This window comes from Myotis nattereri (genome assembly GCF_964212035.1).
Source record: "Myotis nattereri genome assembly, chromosome: 5".
NCBI lineage: Eukaryota > Metazoa > Chordata > Mammalia > Chiroptera > Vespertilionidae > Myotis > Myotis nattereri.
In genome coordinates this window covers 39,363,630-39,381,573 of record NC_138080.1, presented here as the reverse complement: position 1 = coordinate 39,381,573, position 17,944 = coordinate 39,363,630, and the positions used below count along the sequence as shown (strand labels likewise).

Genomic DNA, 17,944 nt, shown 5'->3' with positions numbered 1-17,944 from the left:
CCGGGGCCCATCATTTCCATAAAAGTTTGGGAACCTGGACGCTTTAAGAGCTGAGCTGTGGGGCAAAGGCTAGAGCTAAGGACCACGCCAGACCCCGGGAAAGTATAAGTTAGTTACCACGGGGGGTAGCGAAGGAGATTCTGGGGCCAGTTGGGGAGAGGAGAAGGGGACTGCGGCCCCCGAAGGGGGCAGGTAGGCAGAGGGGCAGCGGAGAGAGCGAGGCGCACGGGTCGGTTGGAGCTCCGCGGAGGCCGCCGGCGGAGGGGGAGTACCGCGGCCGCGGAGCGCGGGGCCGCGGGGCGGGGGTGGAGGCAGGGCCGGGGCAGGGACCGCCGAGGGGAGTTCCGGATCTGGAGCTGGGAAGGGCAGGCGGCGGAGAGGGCGGCAGCCGAGGCGGCAGGGGTGGGGGAGGGAGGAGGAAAGCCGGAGGAGGGGGAAGGAGGGAGGGGAGAGCAGTGGCGGCGGCTGCGCCCGGCTGTGTGTCTCCAGCCGCCGGAGGAAGATGAGGCTGAAGATCGGGTTCATCTTACGCAGTTTGCTGCTGGTGGGAAGCTTCCTGGGGCTGGTGGTCCTCTGGTCCTCCCTGTCCCCGCGGCTGGACGACCCGAGCCCGCTGAGCAGGATGAGGGTGAGTGACCCGCCCGCCCCCTCCGGTGGCGGCGACCTGCAACTTGTTTTGTTTGCGCGCGAGTGGCGGGAGCGGGAGCGGGAGCGGCGGGGTCGGGCGCGGCGTGGGCGCTGCAGCTCCGCAGGTGGTGCGGGCGATCGCTGTCGCCGAGCCCCACGCACTCGGTCCCCGCTGCCCAGGTCTCCGCTGCCGGCCCGCCCCCTCGCCGCCCCTTCCTCCCGCGCTTCCCCGCCCCGAGCACCCCGCGCTGCGGCGGCGGCTCCAGCGGCCGCGCTCCTCGCCGGGACCTCTGGGCGGAGCGGGAGCAAATCGGGACCCTGGGGGCGGGGGGCGCGGCCGCCCAGCCCCCGACTCCTCGGGGTGGGACCGCGGCGGTGGTGCCGGGGGACGCGGGGTTGGTCCAGGCTGCGGCCTGTGGCGCGGGCAGGCCTGGAGGAGGCGAGATGCCGCCGCTGCCATCGCCACCGGTCCAGCCCAGGCCCCTCGGTCCAGCCCTCCCTCCGCCCCCGCCCGCTCGCCCGCCCGCCCGGGGGTGCTGCAGCCGGGGCTCCCCAAGCCTGCCCGCCGCCGGGGGGTGGGAGGCAGATGGCGCTCCGCCTCCGGCTCTTACGGGCAGCGTCGCCGCCCCCTCCTCTCCGGTGGCTGGTGGCCGGGAACCGGGGGTGCGATGGGCGCGCGGCCTCGTCCTGGACCGGCCCTGCCTCCCACTTCCTTGGCGACGGGAGGGGCGGTTGGCCCGATGGGGGAGGGAGGCAGAGCGGTGGCCCCCACCCCTGGTCCCCCGGTGGCCCCCTGCTGGGGGGAGCCCTTCTCCCGGAGCGACCTAGCTGTCCCGGGGACGTGCAGCCGGTTCCTCTTCCCGGGCCGCGACCGGACTGCTCGGCCGGGAAAGTAACTTGTGCCGGCGCCGCGCTCGCTCAGCCGGACGCGGAGGGGCGCTGAGCTCCCCGCTGCGGCGCATGTGTCTGCCGCCCGGAGCGAGTGTTTGTAGCCTGGACACTCCCTCGCCGTACGGGGTGCAGCCGGGCGCCTCGGGACTGTAGTCGCCGAGCCGAGCTGGGGAGGGGCCGCGGGGAATGCAGCTTCGCCTTGGAGGTGACTGTGACTAGGTCAGCGCAGGCTGGCGGCTGGCCGGCCTCGCCTTCCGGCCTGACATCCTTGCCTCCCCCCCGGGGAACCACGCCCTCCTTCCTCACCCCGGACCCTGGGCAGTGCCCTGGGCCAGCCGCCCCGGGAGGTAGGGGAGGGCGTGGGCAGGTGAGGGCCACCAAGTGGCCAGGGGCCGCTGGAAGAGCTGTGCTCAGTTGTGAAGTGCCTCTTGCAAATATGTTCTGCGGTTGCATCTGTGTGATCTCCTCTACTCACTTTTCTTCGGGAAAGTTAGGCATCAGGGAGTTGAGCGAGAAGGCTTTTTCCCTTGAGTAAGAATCTTAGGAGGAGATTTCCTTATTAAGTTCCTGCCTATATGATGACTGGGTTGACTCTTAACGCTTTAGTATCTGAAGTTTTAACGATAGTGGAATCTCTTTAAAATATCGCTGGTGGGTTCCCATCCAAGTCATCTCCTTTAAAGTTAATGGGGAAACAAACAACAAATTTTGCTTTTGTGGTTTTAAGCCTGTCAGCTCTCATGGACTGGTGCCAGCCTTTTAATGATTTTACTTTCAAAATGACTCATGGACCCAAAAAAAAGAAATTGAATATTACAATTGTTTGAGAGTATTTGTTTTAAGTCAAATGGCATTTTACAAAGAGCTAGAAATGTGAAAACCCCGTTTTCTGGGAGAGACATTGAGGAGAACTGACAAAACTAGCCGTGTTCAAAATGTCCCCCAGTTCAGATAGCAAGTCTAGACCAGTGGTGGAGCATGGGCACCGTTACCCACCCCCGAACACATTTTATTGTTGCTGATATGTAAGTACCGAGCCACCATGCCCATTTAATAGCTCTTGGAGGTGGTGATATATTGATTTTGGTCAAAATTACAGCCATGTGCTGCATAATGACATTTCAGTCAACTAGGGACTGCATACATGACAGTGGTCCCATAAAATTACAATGGAGCTGAAAAATTCCTTTCACCTAGTGACATGGTAGCCATGGTGATGTCACAGTGCAGCATGCTAGTCCTGTGATTGTGATGCTGGCATAAACAAACCTGTGCTGCCAATCGTACAGAAGTGTAGCACATACAATTACGGGCGGTACATAATACTGATAATGATAATGGCTGTGTTGTCAGTTTATGTATTACTGTGCTTTTTATCAGTATTTTAGAGTGTGCTCTTTCTAGTTATAAAAAAATAAAACTTTGCTCTAAAACAGCTTTAGCCCTAGCTGGTTTGGCGTAGTGGGTAGAGCGTTGGCCTATGGACTGAAGGGTCCTGGGTTTGATTCTGGTCAAGGGCACATGCCTAGGTTGCTGGCTCGATCCCCAATAGGGGGCAGCCAATCAATGATTTTCTCTCATCATTGATGTTTATATCTCTCCCTCTTCCTTCCTCTCTAAAATCAATTATATATATATATACACATACACACACACACATACACACACACGCACAGCCCCTCATACATGTCCCATTTACCATGTCTCTTGATTGCATCATTTTCTCTTGGGCATGATTTAATCTCATGTTTTGTACAGTAACATGCTATACAGGCCTGTAGCCTAGGAGCAGCAGGTTATACCATATGACCTACATATGTGGTAGGCTATATCATCTACATGTGAGCGCACTCTATCACATTCGCACAATGACGACATCGTGTAAGGACACATTTCTCAGAAGGTATCCTCATTCATCATTAATTTGTCAGCGGGCCCAATGTAATTTCGTTTGCCAAAGACAGAAGCTAGCTTTAAGACTTTTCAAACATAATTAACATCGAAAAGAATGCTTATGGATCAGAAGAGCCAAACCCTTTTATTAACTTTGCAGGCAAGCAGTAAGGTATAGAATACAGATTATAAGTCATAAGAGCATAAATAAAAGAACTATCGTCTCCCATTAATGAAAACCAGACTACGCCCTGGCCAATATGGCTCAGTTGTTTGGAGCATCATCCAGTACACCAAGAGGTGGTAGGTTTGATTCTTGGTCAGGGCTCACACTAAGGTTGTGGTTTTGATCCCCAGTTGGGGTGCCTTCAGGAGGCAACTGATCGATGCTTCTCTATCACATCAATGTTTCTCTCTCTTTCTCTCCCTCTCTCTCAAAATCAATTAAAAAAATAAAAAATAAAAAAATTAAACTAAGAGTTTCTGAGATAAAGCATTAAAGAAATATCTCCTTTATGGAAGATCCTGGCCAGTACTCAGATTCTGACCCCCGGTTTCCCTTACCCTCTGGTTCTTTTACTTTGATTATAATTGTAGATTCCTCCACCCACTGTGAGACACCTGCCTCTCCTTTAATGCTGACCCACATACGGACTTTTCTGGATGTCTATAAATGGCCTGAGATGGGCTACAGAAATCCAGTTTATCAAATACAGGTGCTGCCTCTCTTCCAGCAAACTTATAGTCATGCTTCTGCCCTGTGCCACTTGTTTTGTATTTTCAGTGTTCCAGGTACTAAAGTCTGTTGCAACCTGGTCCTTTTTTTTTTTTTTTTATTTAAACCTGGCCTACTTCCTTGCCTTAGATCACCCTAGGCACTATCCCAGGATGCATTATCTGTGGTCAAGACACGAGCAACACATTTATCTTCCTTCAATCTCGGGGCCTCTTGCCGTTTAAGGTGAATGGTGTGAATTGTACTCTGTTCAAATTGTACTCTGTTGTGTACGATTTTATAGTCAACAAATATTTCATTTTTGAGTGCCTACTCTGTATCAGTGTTAGCTGTTGAGGAAAGACTTCTTGCCCCTAACCTTAAATCTTGCAGTTTAGTCAAAAGAAGAAGAAAGACACTACTAGTAATCAAGGCTCCATAAATCAGCCAATACAAATTGTGGTACATGCTGTGAAGAAAAATCATGGCGGGAGTGGGGAGGGGGGTGGGGGTGAGAAATGGAGGAGCTTGGTCATAAAAGGGTTACCTGAAGATTGGGTTTTTGAGTTGAAATCTGAAGATTTGAAAAAGTAGTTGTTGGAGTGGGAGGGGGCAGTCCAGAGAGGGACAAGGCCCTGAGGTAGGAGGCAGCATGGTGAACTGAGACGCTGGAAGAAGATCCGGATAGTTAGAACATGGAGAGCGAGAGGAGTGGTGGGTGAGGGTGCAAAGGTAAGTGGGGGTCTTGTACACCAGGCTAAGGATTAGGTCTTTAGAGCACTGGGGAAGCCATTAAAGGGTTTTTAAGTAGCAAGACAACAGTCAGCTTTGTGTTTTGAAAAGATTGCCCTGGCCGCCTGCAGAAAGGATGAATTGGTTTGGAGCAAGAGCAGATAGTAGGCATCCGGCTGGACGTTATAACAGTTCAGGTGGGGCAGGATATTGCTTGGATTGGCAGGGTGACAGTGGAAGTGGAGAAAAGTAAATTGATTCAAGGGCTATTAAAGATACAAAGGCATCAGGCCTAGGTGATTGGATGTGGGGGTGGTGGAGAAGAAGGCGTCAGGAGGCTTAGGATGATAGATGTTTCATTACTTACTGAAAGTTCTGAAGACAAATTTCATACATTCTTATGTTCTATTTTATGGTTATGGGAAAGCTTATTTTTTTTGGCTTTGTCCTCTAGATATTATAAGGTCAGCATTGATTAAGACCATCTGTTTAGCACTTGCAAAGTACAAAAAGTTCCTTTCATTAAAGAAATTATATTACCTCCCAGACCGTGTATCCCAGATTTATCCCCGAGTGAGTGTTTCACGTTGAGTCATAAGCCTCTGAAAATAAAGGTTTGTAATGGAAATGTTGAAAGATCGTTAGTGGTTCTAATACAGCACATTCGGTACTGGTGCGGTGCGAGCTGATGATTCTCTGTGCGATTGCTACTTTAGACAAACCATGACGGCCACTTGGGTTCAGAGCGTAAATAGGACAAATCCGGAACCATTCCCAGGCAGAGGAGTTGTATGTGATGGGCAAGCTAAGACTGGCTGAAAGGAATATCACTTAAACAAGGATGAGTGAATTGATTACCTTGTCACATTCCACCGTATGAAAACCATTTTCGCTCAATGATGATTGGTTGCAGCCTGAAAACTGCCCTTGGCCATGAGATTTTATTTCAAAGGGAAGTGCCATGTATACTATTCGGGGTGGAGCTATCACTTAAGCAAAAGAGTATGGTGTCTGACTCCTAAGTGGACACTTCTGCCTCAGTTCCCCAGGCAAAATGCCTGAGATTGGTTTTTGTTCTATTTCGCTGTCCTCCCCCAACACTGCAATAAAAAAAAACAACTTCCCTGTTGCCAAATCTAATAAATTCAAGGTTTGTAGACCTATTGAAATTAATGCAGACTTTTGTATTCACATATATTCTTCTGAGTTAAGAATCAGAAGCTTTCATGTTTCCTAAAGGTGCCTGTAAACCACTCACTGAACCATTTGGAGGCGGGATTCATGTTTTCTGCTCATGGAGTATCTCCCAAGGTGCTAAGCCATTCACAACCATTCACTCATGATACCCCCATAGGTCAGGACACCTGAATATCTAAACATTCCTGAGAATTGTTTTTTCTGTCCATTCTGTGGAACTGTTTCCCGCCTAGTGGTGAAAAGTCAGCCATCAGACTTGTTACTACCTCACCTTCTTTCCCCGCAGTGAGACCCCATTGGAAAATACCAAGAACCCCTGAAGTAAAAGTCCTTGCTCTCAAGGGATCACATCCTAGTGGAAGAGAAAGAGGCAGTGCTTACGTGGCCTGGGTTCCTTCCCCTCTTCCTCAATCCAAGCAGTATAAGGAGACAATATGAGAGCTTTCACAAGGATATGTTTCATTAATAGCCAAACCAGTTGGTGATTTGGAAAAGCCATTCAGGGAGAGCACAAGTACTAGTAAAGAAAGAATGGAAACTACTGAACAGTCAAAATTAGATAACTATTTTGTGTATTAGGCTAGCTGCATGGAATGAGAGATTAGGTGTGGGTGACAATTTGGGTTCAGCATAAGCTGCATTAGATCATTTAATAGTAAATTGGAGTCCGAGAGAGAAAAAAATGTATCATGGGAATGAAAATCAGAATTCTGAGGTTGGGCCATTTATAAACAGAGTATTTGTAAATTCTAACTTAGGAGTTACTGAAAGAGTTGAACATCAAGTTTTGAATAGCTATTGAATGTAAGAAAATGACTTATCTTCAACTTTAACCTAGATCGTTGTCTTTGTTCATATTTTGAATTCTGATTTTCATTCCGGAAGAGCGAATTTATAATCTGACAAAAGGGAAAAATAAGTTAAATACAGGGGGTGGCTAAAGTAGGTTTATAGTTGTTTCTTGGAAAATAATACAATAGTTAATAAATAATACAAGAATAAACTCTGTTTCACATACAATTGTAAACCTACTTTTGCCTCACATGTATAGAATTTAAAGTTTCGAGAATAAAATGGCTATAGCTTGAGGCTATGAAAGAAATGATTTTATAGTAAGATTATGGATGGTGGAAGAGGGAGAACGATGAGAAGGTGGAATATATATTAGCAGTGTGGACAAACTTCTTCGTAAGAATCGGAAGATAGGTTATAGACATGGCACTCATTCACTCAAGGAATATTTCAGATATTTATTGTTTAGCATGTGCCCATCCATTGCTGTAGGTGGTGGAGATAGTATACTGTACAGTGGAGGAGATGGAAAGTTTTTTGTGTTTTTTTTAATATATTTTATTGATTTTTTACAGAGAGGAAGGGAGAGGGACAGAGAGCCAGGAACATCGATGAGAGAGAAACATCTATCAGCTGCCTCCTGCACACTCCCCACCGGGGATGTGCCCGCAACCAAGGCACATGCCCTTGACCGGAACTGAACCCCGGACCCTTGAGTCCGTAGGCCAATGCTCTATCCACTGAATCAAACCAGTTAGGACGAGATGGAAAGTTTTGACATCACAAAGATGTTACTTAGGGCTTGACCTAATAACCACACAGTAGGTGTTATGTCTGTACTAACAGCAATCTTCTTTTGATGTATTTTTTCAGTACTTGCCAACCTCCAGCCATCCATACATTCAAAATAACGTATTGAGGGCTTTCTTCCTTGCAAGGCACTGGGGCTGGATGCTGGAGATGGCAAGAACACAAACTCCAATCTCTTCTCATAAGTGAGATAAATGGTGTGAATATGGAACAGTCATAAAAAGGAGATTTTACACAGCTATAGGAGGTGGATGCTCAGAGGCAAGAGTGAAGAGCATGGCATTTGGCTAGACGTAGAGTATCAGTGGCATTTTGACAGGTATCGATGAAGAGAACAACATTCTAGACCAGCAATTGTTAATCAGTGTGCTACAAGAATTTTTAAAACACGCAATACATAACTATTTAGTCAGGGGCACTAACCTCTTTTCCCTTAGATTGTCAAATAAAATGACAACAGCCAATAAAACAATAGCTGTCCAGTGCAAATGAATCAAAATTATATCTATTTTTTGTCAGATCGGCAAAAAATGCATTGTTTGATGTGAACAGAATTTTAGTAATTAGTTTGTGTGCCATGAGATGAAAAAGGTTGAAAATCAGTGTTCTAGACTAAAGGAATATGGTGAGACTAGAAAGAAGTCTGGTTTACCAGTGAAAAGTGGTAGATTTAGGTTTGGAAAAGCAAGTTTGGACCATGTTTTGCAGGGAATTAAGTCATAGGCTAGGAAACTGGGTTGGGGTTTTATCCAGCAGGTATAAAAGCTCTTCGGAAGTTTTGTAGAGGAGTTGAGGGATTGGTGGCATTCATTTTTTTCATCAACTCTTGAGTCATTAATTCACTCAACAAATATTTCAAATATTGATTGCCTTCTAAGTATCATCAATTGTCCTAGGCCAGTGGTCAGCAAACTCATTAGTCAACAGAGCCAAATATCAACAGTACAACAATTGAAATTTCTTTTGAGAGCCAAATTTTTTAAACTTAAACTATATAGGTAGGTACATTGTTATTAACTTAATTAGGGTACTCCTAAGGCTTGGGAAGAGCCACACTCAAGGGGCCAAAGAGCCACATGTGGCTCGCGAGCCGCAGTTTGCTGACCACTGTCCTAGGCATTAAAGGTGCCATAGTAAATAATAGCAACGGTAATAGAGAACATACATTGAATCCTTACTTTGTGCCAGCTCACCATTCTACATGTATTATGTTGTTTCATTGAAACAATGGCCCTCTAATGCAAATTTGATATAATCCCCACTTTATAGATAAGGCCACTGAGTTACAGAGAGGTAAACACCTTGCCCAAGGTCATTTACTTAGGAAGTGGTAGAGCCAGGATTCAATCTCAGGTGTTCTAACGTCAGAGCGTTGCTCTCTGGCCCTACCCTATGGTTTTTAATAGCATAGACGAGACCCTGCAGACTACAAGAAGGGAGACAGACAATAGAGAATTTATTTCAAATAGCGACAATCATCGTGAAGATAATATTCAAGAGAAAGGGGCAGCAGGAACCACTCAGGGAAGGTCAGAGAAGATGATGGCTGAAATGAGGCCTAAAGAGTATGAGCCTGTAATGCAGTTCTGAGGAAGAGCATTTCAGACAGAGGGAGCATGAAGTGTGAAGCCTCGGAGTTTGAAAAGGGGGCCTGTATGTTTGAGAAATAGAATGAATCCTCATCATGTAGTTTTGATAATATATATATACTATATGCAATGTAGACATTATATGAAAAATGATTAAAATACACAGTAGACAATTTTTGTACCCTTTTAGTCTGTGCCCTGGCTGGTGTGGCTCGGTGAGTTGGGTTTGTCCTATGCATGGAAAGGTGGTGGTCTGATTCCTGGTCAGGGTACATGCCCACGTTTTGGTCTCGATCCCCAGTAGCGGGTTTGTAGGAGGCAGCTGGTAGATGTTTTTCTGTTGATTGATGTTTCTCTCTCCCACCAATGTTTCTCTCTCTCCCTCTTCCTTCCTCTCTCTCTAGAAATCAATAAAAAATAGTGGGAGGGAGGGAGGAGGCCAATGTAACTGGAGCATGGCGAGTTTGGAGGGAATACGGTACTTGATGAGCTTGCAGATGTAGGCAGGGCTCTGGGTTGGATGACAAATTATACCATCATTGCACTCTGTGAGCTGGTCCTAGATAAACAAAATGAGCAATAACTTATTTTGGCCACAGGTTTCTGGGCCAGACACACAAATAGCAATTGCATTGGGTGTGACAAAAACTGTATTAACTAAGTCCACTGGGTCCTGTGGGATCACAGAGCAAGCAGCATCTCATCTGTCGTCAGCTCATCTTAGGGCAGGGACGAAGGAACTGTATGCAAAAGCATGAAAGGCTGAAGCAAATCCTGGGGACTGCTTGGCTGGAAGATGGGAACAGGGAGTGGAGGGATGGGCGAGAGGACCATAGGAAGATCAATAGAACCTGAACCCTGAACGATTGAACAGTCAGAGCCAGGGAATAAGGAATAATCTGGAATCAAGTGCAGGCTAGATTTCAATGTGGAGAGAAATGTCTCTGTAAGAGAAGATGAGACCTAACCTGGGAGAGGGGCCAAGAACATGAATATGAAGAGAGAGATAGTATGAAAGTAGAATTCCCCAGGGTAGCTCTTGGGAGGAGGAATCCTACTGGTTGGCATAGGAAAGAAAGCTGCCTTTAGAAGGACCAGAACTGTCTGGAGCAGTGGTTCTCAACTTCAGCAGGCATCAGAATCACCTTAAGAATGTGTTAAAACACAGATTGCTCAGCCTCGTGCCCAGATGTTCCGATTCAGTTGGTTTGCGGTGGGGCAGAGAATTTGCATGTCTGACTAGCTCCCAGGTGATGCTGATGCTAGTGGTCCAGGGATCACACTTTGAGAAGCACAGGTGTAGAGAATGTGTGGGTTTGGAGGCCGCAAAACAAAACATTGGTTTGGTTTGGGCATATGGTATTTTACAGACTTGGGTCAGTCAAGTGAAGGTGTTTACCAGGTAGATGGAATTCAGAATAGAAGTCGGTATTGGATGCAGAGGGCCCAGCTCATTGGCAGGAACATGATGTCTGCAGCTCAGGGAGTAGATTGATAGATTAAGGGAGCTCATGTGGATGGAGGAGAGAAACAGGGGTAGGAAAAAAGAAACATGGAAAGTGCCTTATTCTGGTGCTAAGAAGGTCCAGGCAGAGGTAAAATGCTTTAGAGAATATTACTCTCTCGAAAACAGGAGCAAAAGGTAATCCCCTTAAGGGTGGGCCAATCAACAATTTCAGATGCTACAATATTTGAGCAAGATCTGATTAGAATTAAGGATGTAGCAAGTGGGTGTGGAAGCAAGTTCACCTGTTGCCAAACTAACCAGTAGTACTTGAGAGGGACTACAGTAGCCTCTTGTCATCAGTAAGTAAGAATGACCCAGGAAAACTGGATCACATGACAAGTTCAAGGGGTGAAGGAAGGGTGTTTTTTTTAGAGAACTGTAACTACCAAAGAGGAACATAATCCATTTGGGGTGGTATCTTTTCTGCCTTCGTCTCCCCCAACCATCATTCTGTGTCTGTCTGTGTCTGTATTGACATATGTGTATACAAGGGTGGGGCAAAAGTGGGTTTACAGTTGCTTGTATGGAAAATAATACAATAATAATAAATAAATAATACAAGAATAAACTGTTTTGAGTACTCAAAACTATAAACCTACTTTTGCCCCACTCGAATATATTTTTAATTGAATCATACTCATGTAGTTGTGACCCCTCGGGATATGTTAGAGGCCTGGTGCACCGATTCAGCCCGATCCCCACAGGCCAGGCCTAAGGACCCCACTGGTGCACGAATCCGTGCACTGGGCCTCTGGTATGCATATAAGATCTTTGGTTAATCTCTTCTGCCCTCTCCCATCCCCCCTTCCCGCTGAGATTCATCATTCTGTTCCATGTCTCCATGCCTATGCGTTGAGCATATGCCCCCTAGGGGTCAGTGCATGTCATAGCTACCGGTCGAACGGTGGAACAGTCGCTTAGGCTTTTATATAGAGAGATGCTATATGTAATGTAGACATTATATTAAAAATATGCTTGTAATACACATTAGGCATTTTTGTACTCTTTAGTCTGAAATCTAGTAACTTGTAAAGCTGTGTTTAGAACAACACTTTAATATTTGAAGTTGGGAAAGAAAAAACAAAACAGCAAAACAGTACGCTCAGCATTTCAGTAATGCTAGCTAAAAAATGAGGTCTGCCGCTGCATTCCAGTTCAGCCTAGTGATCCCGAAAGCAATGCTGAGACAAGCGGAGCTGCAATTACCCAGGGCTTACATCTTTCTCGGAGAGGGAAAAACTTCCAGTTGCTAAGAATCCTGAATATTTCAAAATGAGAAATGTCCTCATTTCTGCCCCATTATAAATTCTCTTCTGGGCTTCCCAGCCTCCGTTGCGTTTTTAAGCGTTGCTCCTGAGAAGCATTTAAACACGCCAACAGGGAGACCTGATTGAGTTCACTGAGTATAAGAGCTGGTGCACTGCAACTTGAGGAAAAATTAGCTTTGCATTACCTAATTAGGTTGATGGACTTGCTGCAGAGCACCCTGGTTTCCCAAACCGAGAGGTACAATTAGCTGCAGTATTATATCAATACCAACTAGTCCGCTAATAGGCTTCCAACCCAAGCAATTGGAATTTGTTATTACCAAGGATATTTAAACTGGATGAATTCAGATTAAACCATTGGGAGCAGTTCTGTTCGAGATTAGAATGGAATAGATGACCTAAGCTTTTTTTTTCCCACCTTTAATCTCTTATTGAGTCCCTGGGTTTAAGAATACATTTGGGCCTCAAGGGGTACGCTGCTCTCTTCAATAGTAAATGTACATGTTTAATGATTATTTGGCTTACACATAATTTTTAGTTCTTGTTTTTATAAAATATTTTATGACATGGGTTAGTGCTTAAATATTGAGGTACTTGCTATGAAAATATATATTTACTGGTATGTGTATACTTTATTAAAAGAATTGGTATTAATTAAAGAATAAGTACGTCTTAAATAGATATTAACTGAGAAGTTACCAAAACTTTGTCACTCTATGAGAAGGTGGATATATCAGCATTTCTGGTTTTTAAACTATCTGTAATTATCTTTAATATCTTGATTTTCCTTTTTAATAAAAACATAAAAAAAACAAAAACAAAAAAACCTGTGATGAGAGAGTCTCTGTCATGGGAGGCAGGTTTGCAAATCGCTTTTGTAACTGTGTGGAGGCCTAAGCCTTCTCCAGCTGGAGCCCTTGTTAAGTCTGACGCATTAAGTCCAGCTATTGACGTGAAACAGTGGACGCGGTTCTCAGTGTAGCAGGAGACCCTTTTAAACAGTTTTACAGAATTTTAGGAATGAACACTTGTTAAGAAGTGATATCATAACATCAGTGCACTATCTTTATGCTTCTGTGAGAATTTTTTTATAAACTTTTTTAGAAAAGCTAAATAGAAAAAATTGAACGCTACAGTACAGTTATACTTTTATAAAAAATAAAGTTGTAAGCCACGATGTTTGAAGTGCTCTAAAGGTTCATTACTTGTCAGTATTTACTGTTGCGCTTGAGATAATTTTAGTCCATTGAAGTAAATATTTCATTTACAGTTTATTAAAACCTGTTATGGAAAAATAGTCCCTTGTGGCCCTAGCACAAAACAAATGGATCGGTGATTCATGCAAATTTCATATTGCCAGAATCCTATATAATGAAAAGCTAATATGCAAATCGACTGGACAGTGGAACGACTGGTTGTTATGACACGCACTGACCACCATGGGGCAGATGCTTAACGCAGGAACTGCCCCCTGGTGGTCAGTGTGCTCTCATAGGAGGAGGGCCGTTCAACCAGAAGCAGGGCTCACTGCTGGTGAGTGCAGCGGAGGTGGCGGGAGCCTCTCCTGCCTCCCCGACAGCGCTAAGGACCCCTTGGGGGATGTCCTCCTGCCAGCTATAAAAAATACCCAACAGAGATACTCAGATATAGAAAATTGGAAGGGGGGAGCACGATATATAGATTCAATATCTATTTAGATTTATAGTTTATTAGTCAGTTGTATAAACACTTAAAAAATGACTCAAGAACAGTCTGGTGGGGTTAAGTAAATTCAGATATTTTTATTTGCTTGATAGTTTAATGTTGCTATGAAATGTAGGTATTTCTGATGGAAAATATTTGCCTAGAAAAATTTACAATGCAGTATGTTATACTGGGGTTCTTTGTCAATGTCAACCCATGTACCTAATTTAGACATTCTCTAAAATATTTAGCTTATTAGGTATAGGTTTTAGTTATGCTTACTTGGAAATACTTAAATCCAACCTCCCTCCAATATTTCTTCTGGAAATTCTTATCAGACAATCTGATCATCATGTGTCTTAAAATTTAACTAATCTGACAAAATTAGTCTTTTAATCTCTAATATAGGAAGGTGTCCCATGTAAATCTTAGTATTTGTTACCTTTACAATCTGTTTACAGTCGGTTTTTAAAATCATTTTTATTTTTCAGTTACAGTCGACATTCAGTGTAATATTCGTTTCAGGTGTACACCCCAGTGATTAGACATTATATAACTTACAAATGCTCATCCTGATAAATCTGGTACTCATCTGAGACCACACATAGGTATTAGAATATTATTGTCTACAATCCCTATGCTGAATTTTACATCCTCATGACTATTCTGTAACAACCAGTTTGTACTTCTTAATCCCTTCACCTTTTTTTTTCACCACCTCACCCCAACCCCCATCCCATCTGGCAACCATCAAGATGTTCTCTGCATCTGAGTCTGCTTCTGTTCTGCTTGTTGGTTTATTTTGTGTTTTTTTAGATTCAATTGTTGATAGATATGTTTCATTTTTTACTTTTGAAAGAAAGCATTTAGAACCCACTGTTTGCAAGTCGGCTAACTCTTGCCAGGGTGATTTAAAATGAATAAAAAGCCCATTAGATTTTTGGCAAATAAGCTCTCAATTATGGTACAGAATAAATGACTACAAAGTGCTTTTTAATGTAATGGCCTGAAAATGACTGAAATCTTATTACTTTACACATGCAGATTTTTCTCCTATGGTGGGGTGTTTCATTTTCAAGCTAAAACACCACTGTCGAGATTGGAAATTTTGATCACTTAAAATGTATAATTACATTTTAACATTTAAGCAAAGACTGGTAGAATTGGGAAATATAGGCATGCAATTTCATTAACTGTTGCTCTCTGCATGGTGGCCTCCGAGGAAATTCAAAGTCCAGTATTTGTAAAAGAAGGTTGGAGGAGAGTGTTCTTATTGTGGTGGCCAATTAAAGTTGCTCGCAGTCCAGGGAAGTTCTAGTGGGTGGTGAAGAGAAAAATGCTTTTAGCAGATACTGTAGTTTTCTAAAATTCTGTATCCTAAAAATGCGCTAAAAGAAGGTGACTTCCAAATACCTTGGTACATTTTCTGTGTGCAATTAAAATAACCCTTACTCTTCTTTTCATAGTTACCATTTAGACTCTAAAACCCAGCACATATTTTAAAATAAATGTAGCACCGTTGTTAACTTTGGAAATTTTTGAAGAGCAATATCAAACCTTCGAAGATAATAGAGCCCAAAATATCACCCCTTTTCTCAGGGCCTGCTCTTGAGGAAAGCACGGGTGTCATCCAAAGTGTGGGTGAAACTATGTAGAGGCCACGTCAGGATTCTCAAACTACTTCCCCCTGCATCTTCCTTTGAATTCCGAGGGTAGTTTTAATGAATGTGGCTTCATTTTACTTTCCATAAATTGCTACCGCAGGAAGAGTGCCAGCCACTCTTGCTTGAGCATCCTATACTTGTGACTAAGTTGAAGAAAATCACAGCCGACAGTCTAATAAATAGCTTCACGGTCGTACAATCATGTTTCATAAGAGGCAGTTAGCGTCCTTGACCTCTGCTCAATTAACTGCTAACACCAAGAGAAAAGTAAATGTTAAATCTTTGTTATGTGTTGGCAAAAATTACTTCCTGACGATCAAGTGAATGGCTTGAAGCATGTATTCTGATTTGCATGTGTGTGTTTTTTTAATCTTAAATATTAGGTACTTGTGTTTAAAAGTAAACATGTCTTATGTGATGATTTATGACTGGAAGGACTGATAAAATGCACAGAGAGTAGCTAAAAGAACATTGTAAGTGACAAGGAATAGGTTTTTAAAGTTGTAGAAAATCTGAAACTTAAGGTAATTGCAAAGGTAATGTCTAGATATCTGTTCAGTATTTTTGTTTGCTAATGAATTTTGATACCTTTCCTACTGTTCCTTCAGGGCTTCATAAAAATAACTGCAATCTATTGAACTACTTTTTTTCTCCCTCTGGACAGAGGATTCCTTTCTTCGATGGTGAGACATTTGTTGAGTGGTTGGTCAGTTTCTTTGAGTCCTAAATGTGAGAACAATTCCTTCAAGGTTAAAAATGTCAGTCATGTAGCTAGATAAGCCATGGCAGCTCGGAAAGCCAAGCCTGCCATTTGGGCACACAGCATGCAGCCTTTGACGGATGAGGCTAGCAGCTCACTCATAATTTTCTAACACACTCGGGTTGCATTTCCTGAATAGCCCCAATTCTTTTTAATTAAAGATAACTGAAGCTTCACAGTCCTCTGTCATACCCATAACTCTTGTGATGGCTCATTCCTAATGAGAAAGTAGTATATTTCTAAAATAGGTATAATGAACTTTTTTAAACTTTATTCTCCCTTGGTAATCTCTGTACCCCCTCCCCACAACTCCTGCCACATGCCTCGCTTTTATTTTTATTTATTATTATTTTTTATATTTATCTTTATTATTGAAAGTATCACAGATGTCCCCTTTTTTCCCCTGTTGACCCCATCTAGCCTGCACCCACCCCCTGCCCCAGGTCTTTACCGCACTATTGTCTGTGTCCATGGGATATGCATATAGATGGCCAAGAGACATATGAAACCCTTATCCAAGAGATGCAAATTAAAATGACATGAGGTATCCCCTCACATCTGTCAGAATGGCTGCCATCAACAAATCAACAAATGACAAGGGCTGGTGAGGATGTGGAGAAAAGGGAACCCTAGTGCGCTGCTGGTGGGAATGCAGACTGGTGCAGCCACTATGGAAGACAGTATGGAGTTTCTTCAAAAAATTAAATATGGAACTGCCATTTGATCCAGTGATTCCATTGCTAGGAATATATCCTAAGAAACCCAAAACACCAATCAGAAAGAATATACCAGTATGCACCTCTATCTATGTTCATAGCAGCGCAATTGACAATAGCTAAGATCTGGAAACGTGCCTCACTGCTTAAACAGAATGCTTTGAGAAGCATTTGCTTCCTGTGAAATAGCGAGGAGGAATGGAAGAAAGATTGGAAAGTTGGTTTCCTTGCAAGAGATTTTCTGTTCAAAGACTGGGAGTTTTCCTTGGTTGGCATGGGCAATTAAAAATTGCCTCATATATGCAGCGATGAAAATCAAATCACATGTAAATTTGTAAGTGGAACATTTTTCTGATAAATTTTTTTAAAAAATGAACAACAGCTTTAGAACAGTGTTACTGTTGCTTTGAAGTGTTAATATTCTGAAGGTTGAACTATCAGTCTCCCCTCTGTTTCTACCACCTCTCATCGGTGACTGTAAGCACTGGTTCACTTCTCAGAGTTAAGTAGTAAAAATGATGAGAACATACACAATGCATCATGAAGTCAGGTTCCTGATTTCTTTCTAGTGCCTTCCATCTAGATATATATTTGATTTGCTTATTTTGTGTCCTGTATCGATGGGCCAGTATTAATAGTCCTAGCTGTTTTTATTTCGGATATGCAAATACATACAGTGGGGCCTTGACTTACGAGTGTCCCGACTAACAAGTTTTTTGAGATACCAGCTGTCTCTCCGCGGATTTTTTGCATTGAGTTGATAGAGTAATTTGAGTTAACGAGCTCCTTAACCAGCTCGGTCTGGGAACGAATTAAACTCATAAGTCAAGGCCCCATTGTATCTAAAAACATAAATGGTGATGGAAAGAGACTTGACTTGGGGTGCTGAAAACGCAGTACAACATACAGCTGATGTATTATAGAACTGTATACTTGTAACCTATATTATTCTGTTAATCAATGTCACTCCAATTCAATAACAATTTTTTTCAAAACCATATTTTTTGTAATTGATGACTGACACCCATAAAAGTAAAACAACAAACAAAACCCACCATGCTTTAACTGGTTTATGGTAAAGCATGAGAAATTTGCTGCGT

General features: G+C 43.6%; 1 protein-coding gene across 2 annotated transcripts in view; it reads left to right on the top strand.

Moving 5' to 3' along the window:
* Positions 1–440: 440 nt before the first annotated feature.
* GALNT7 (polypeptide N-acetylgalactosaminyltransferase 7) overlaps positions 441–17,944 on the top strand; it is a 132,257-nt gene continuing 114,753 nt past the window's right edge. For both annotated transcript variants that reach the window (XM_081090924.1, XM_081090923.1), the window contains exon 1: positions 441–628. In XM_081090924.1, the coding sequence (XP_080947050.1) occupies positions 503–628 (126 nt within the window). In that variant the 5' untranslated portion in view covers positions 441–502. The remainder of the gene's footprint in view (positions 629–17,944) is intronic.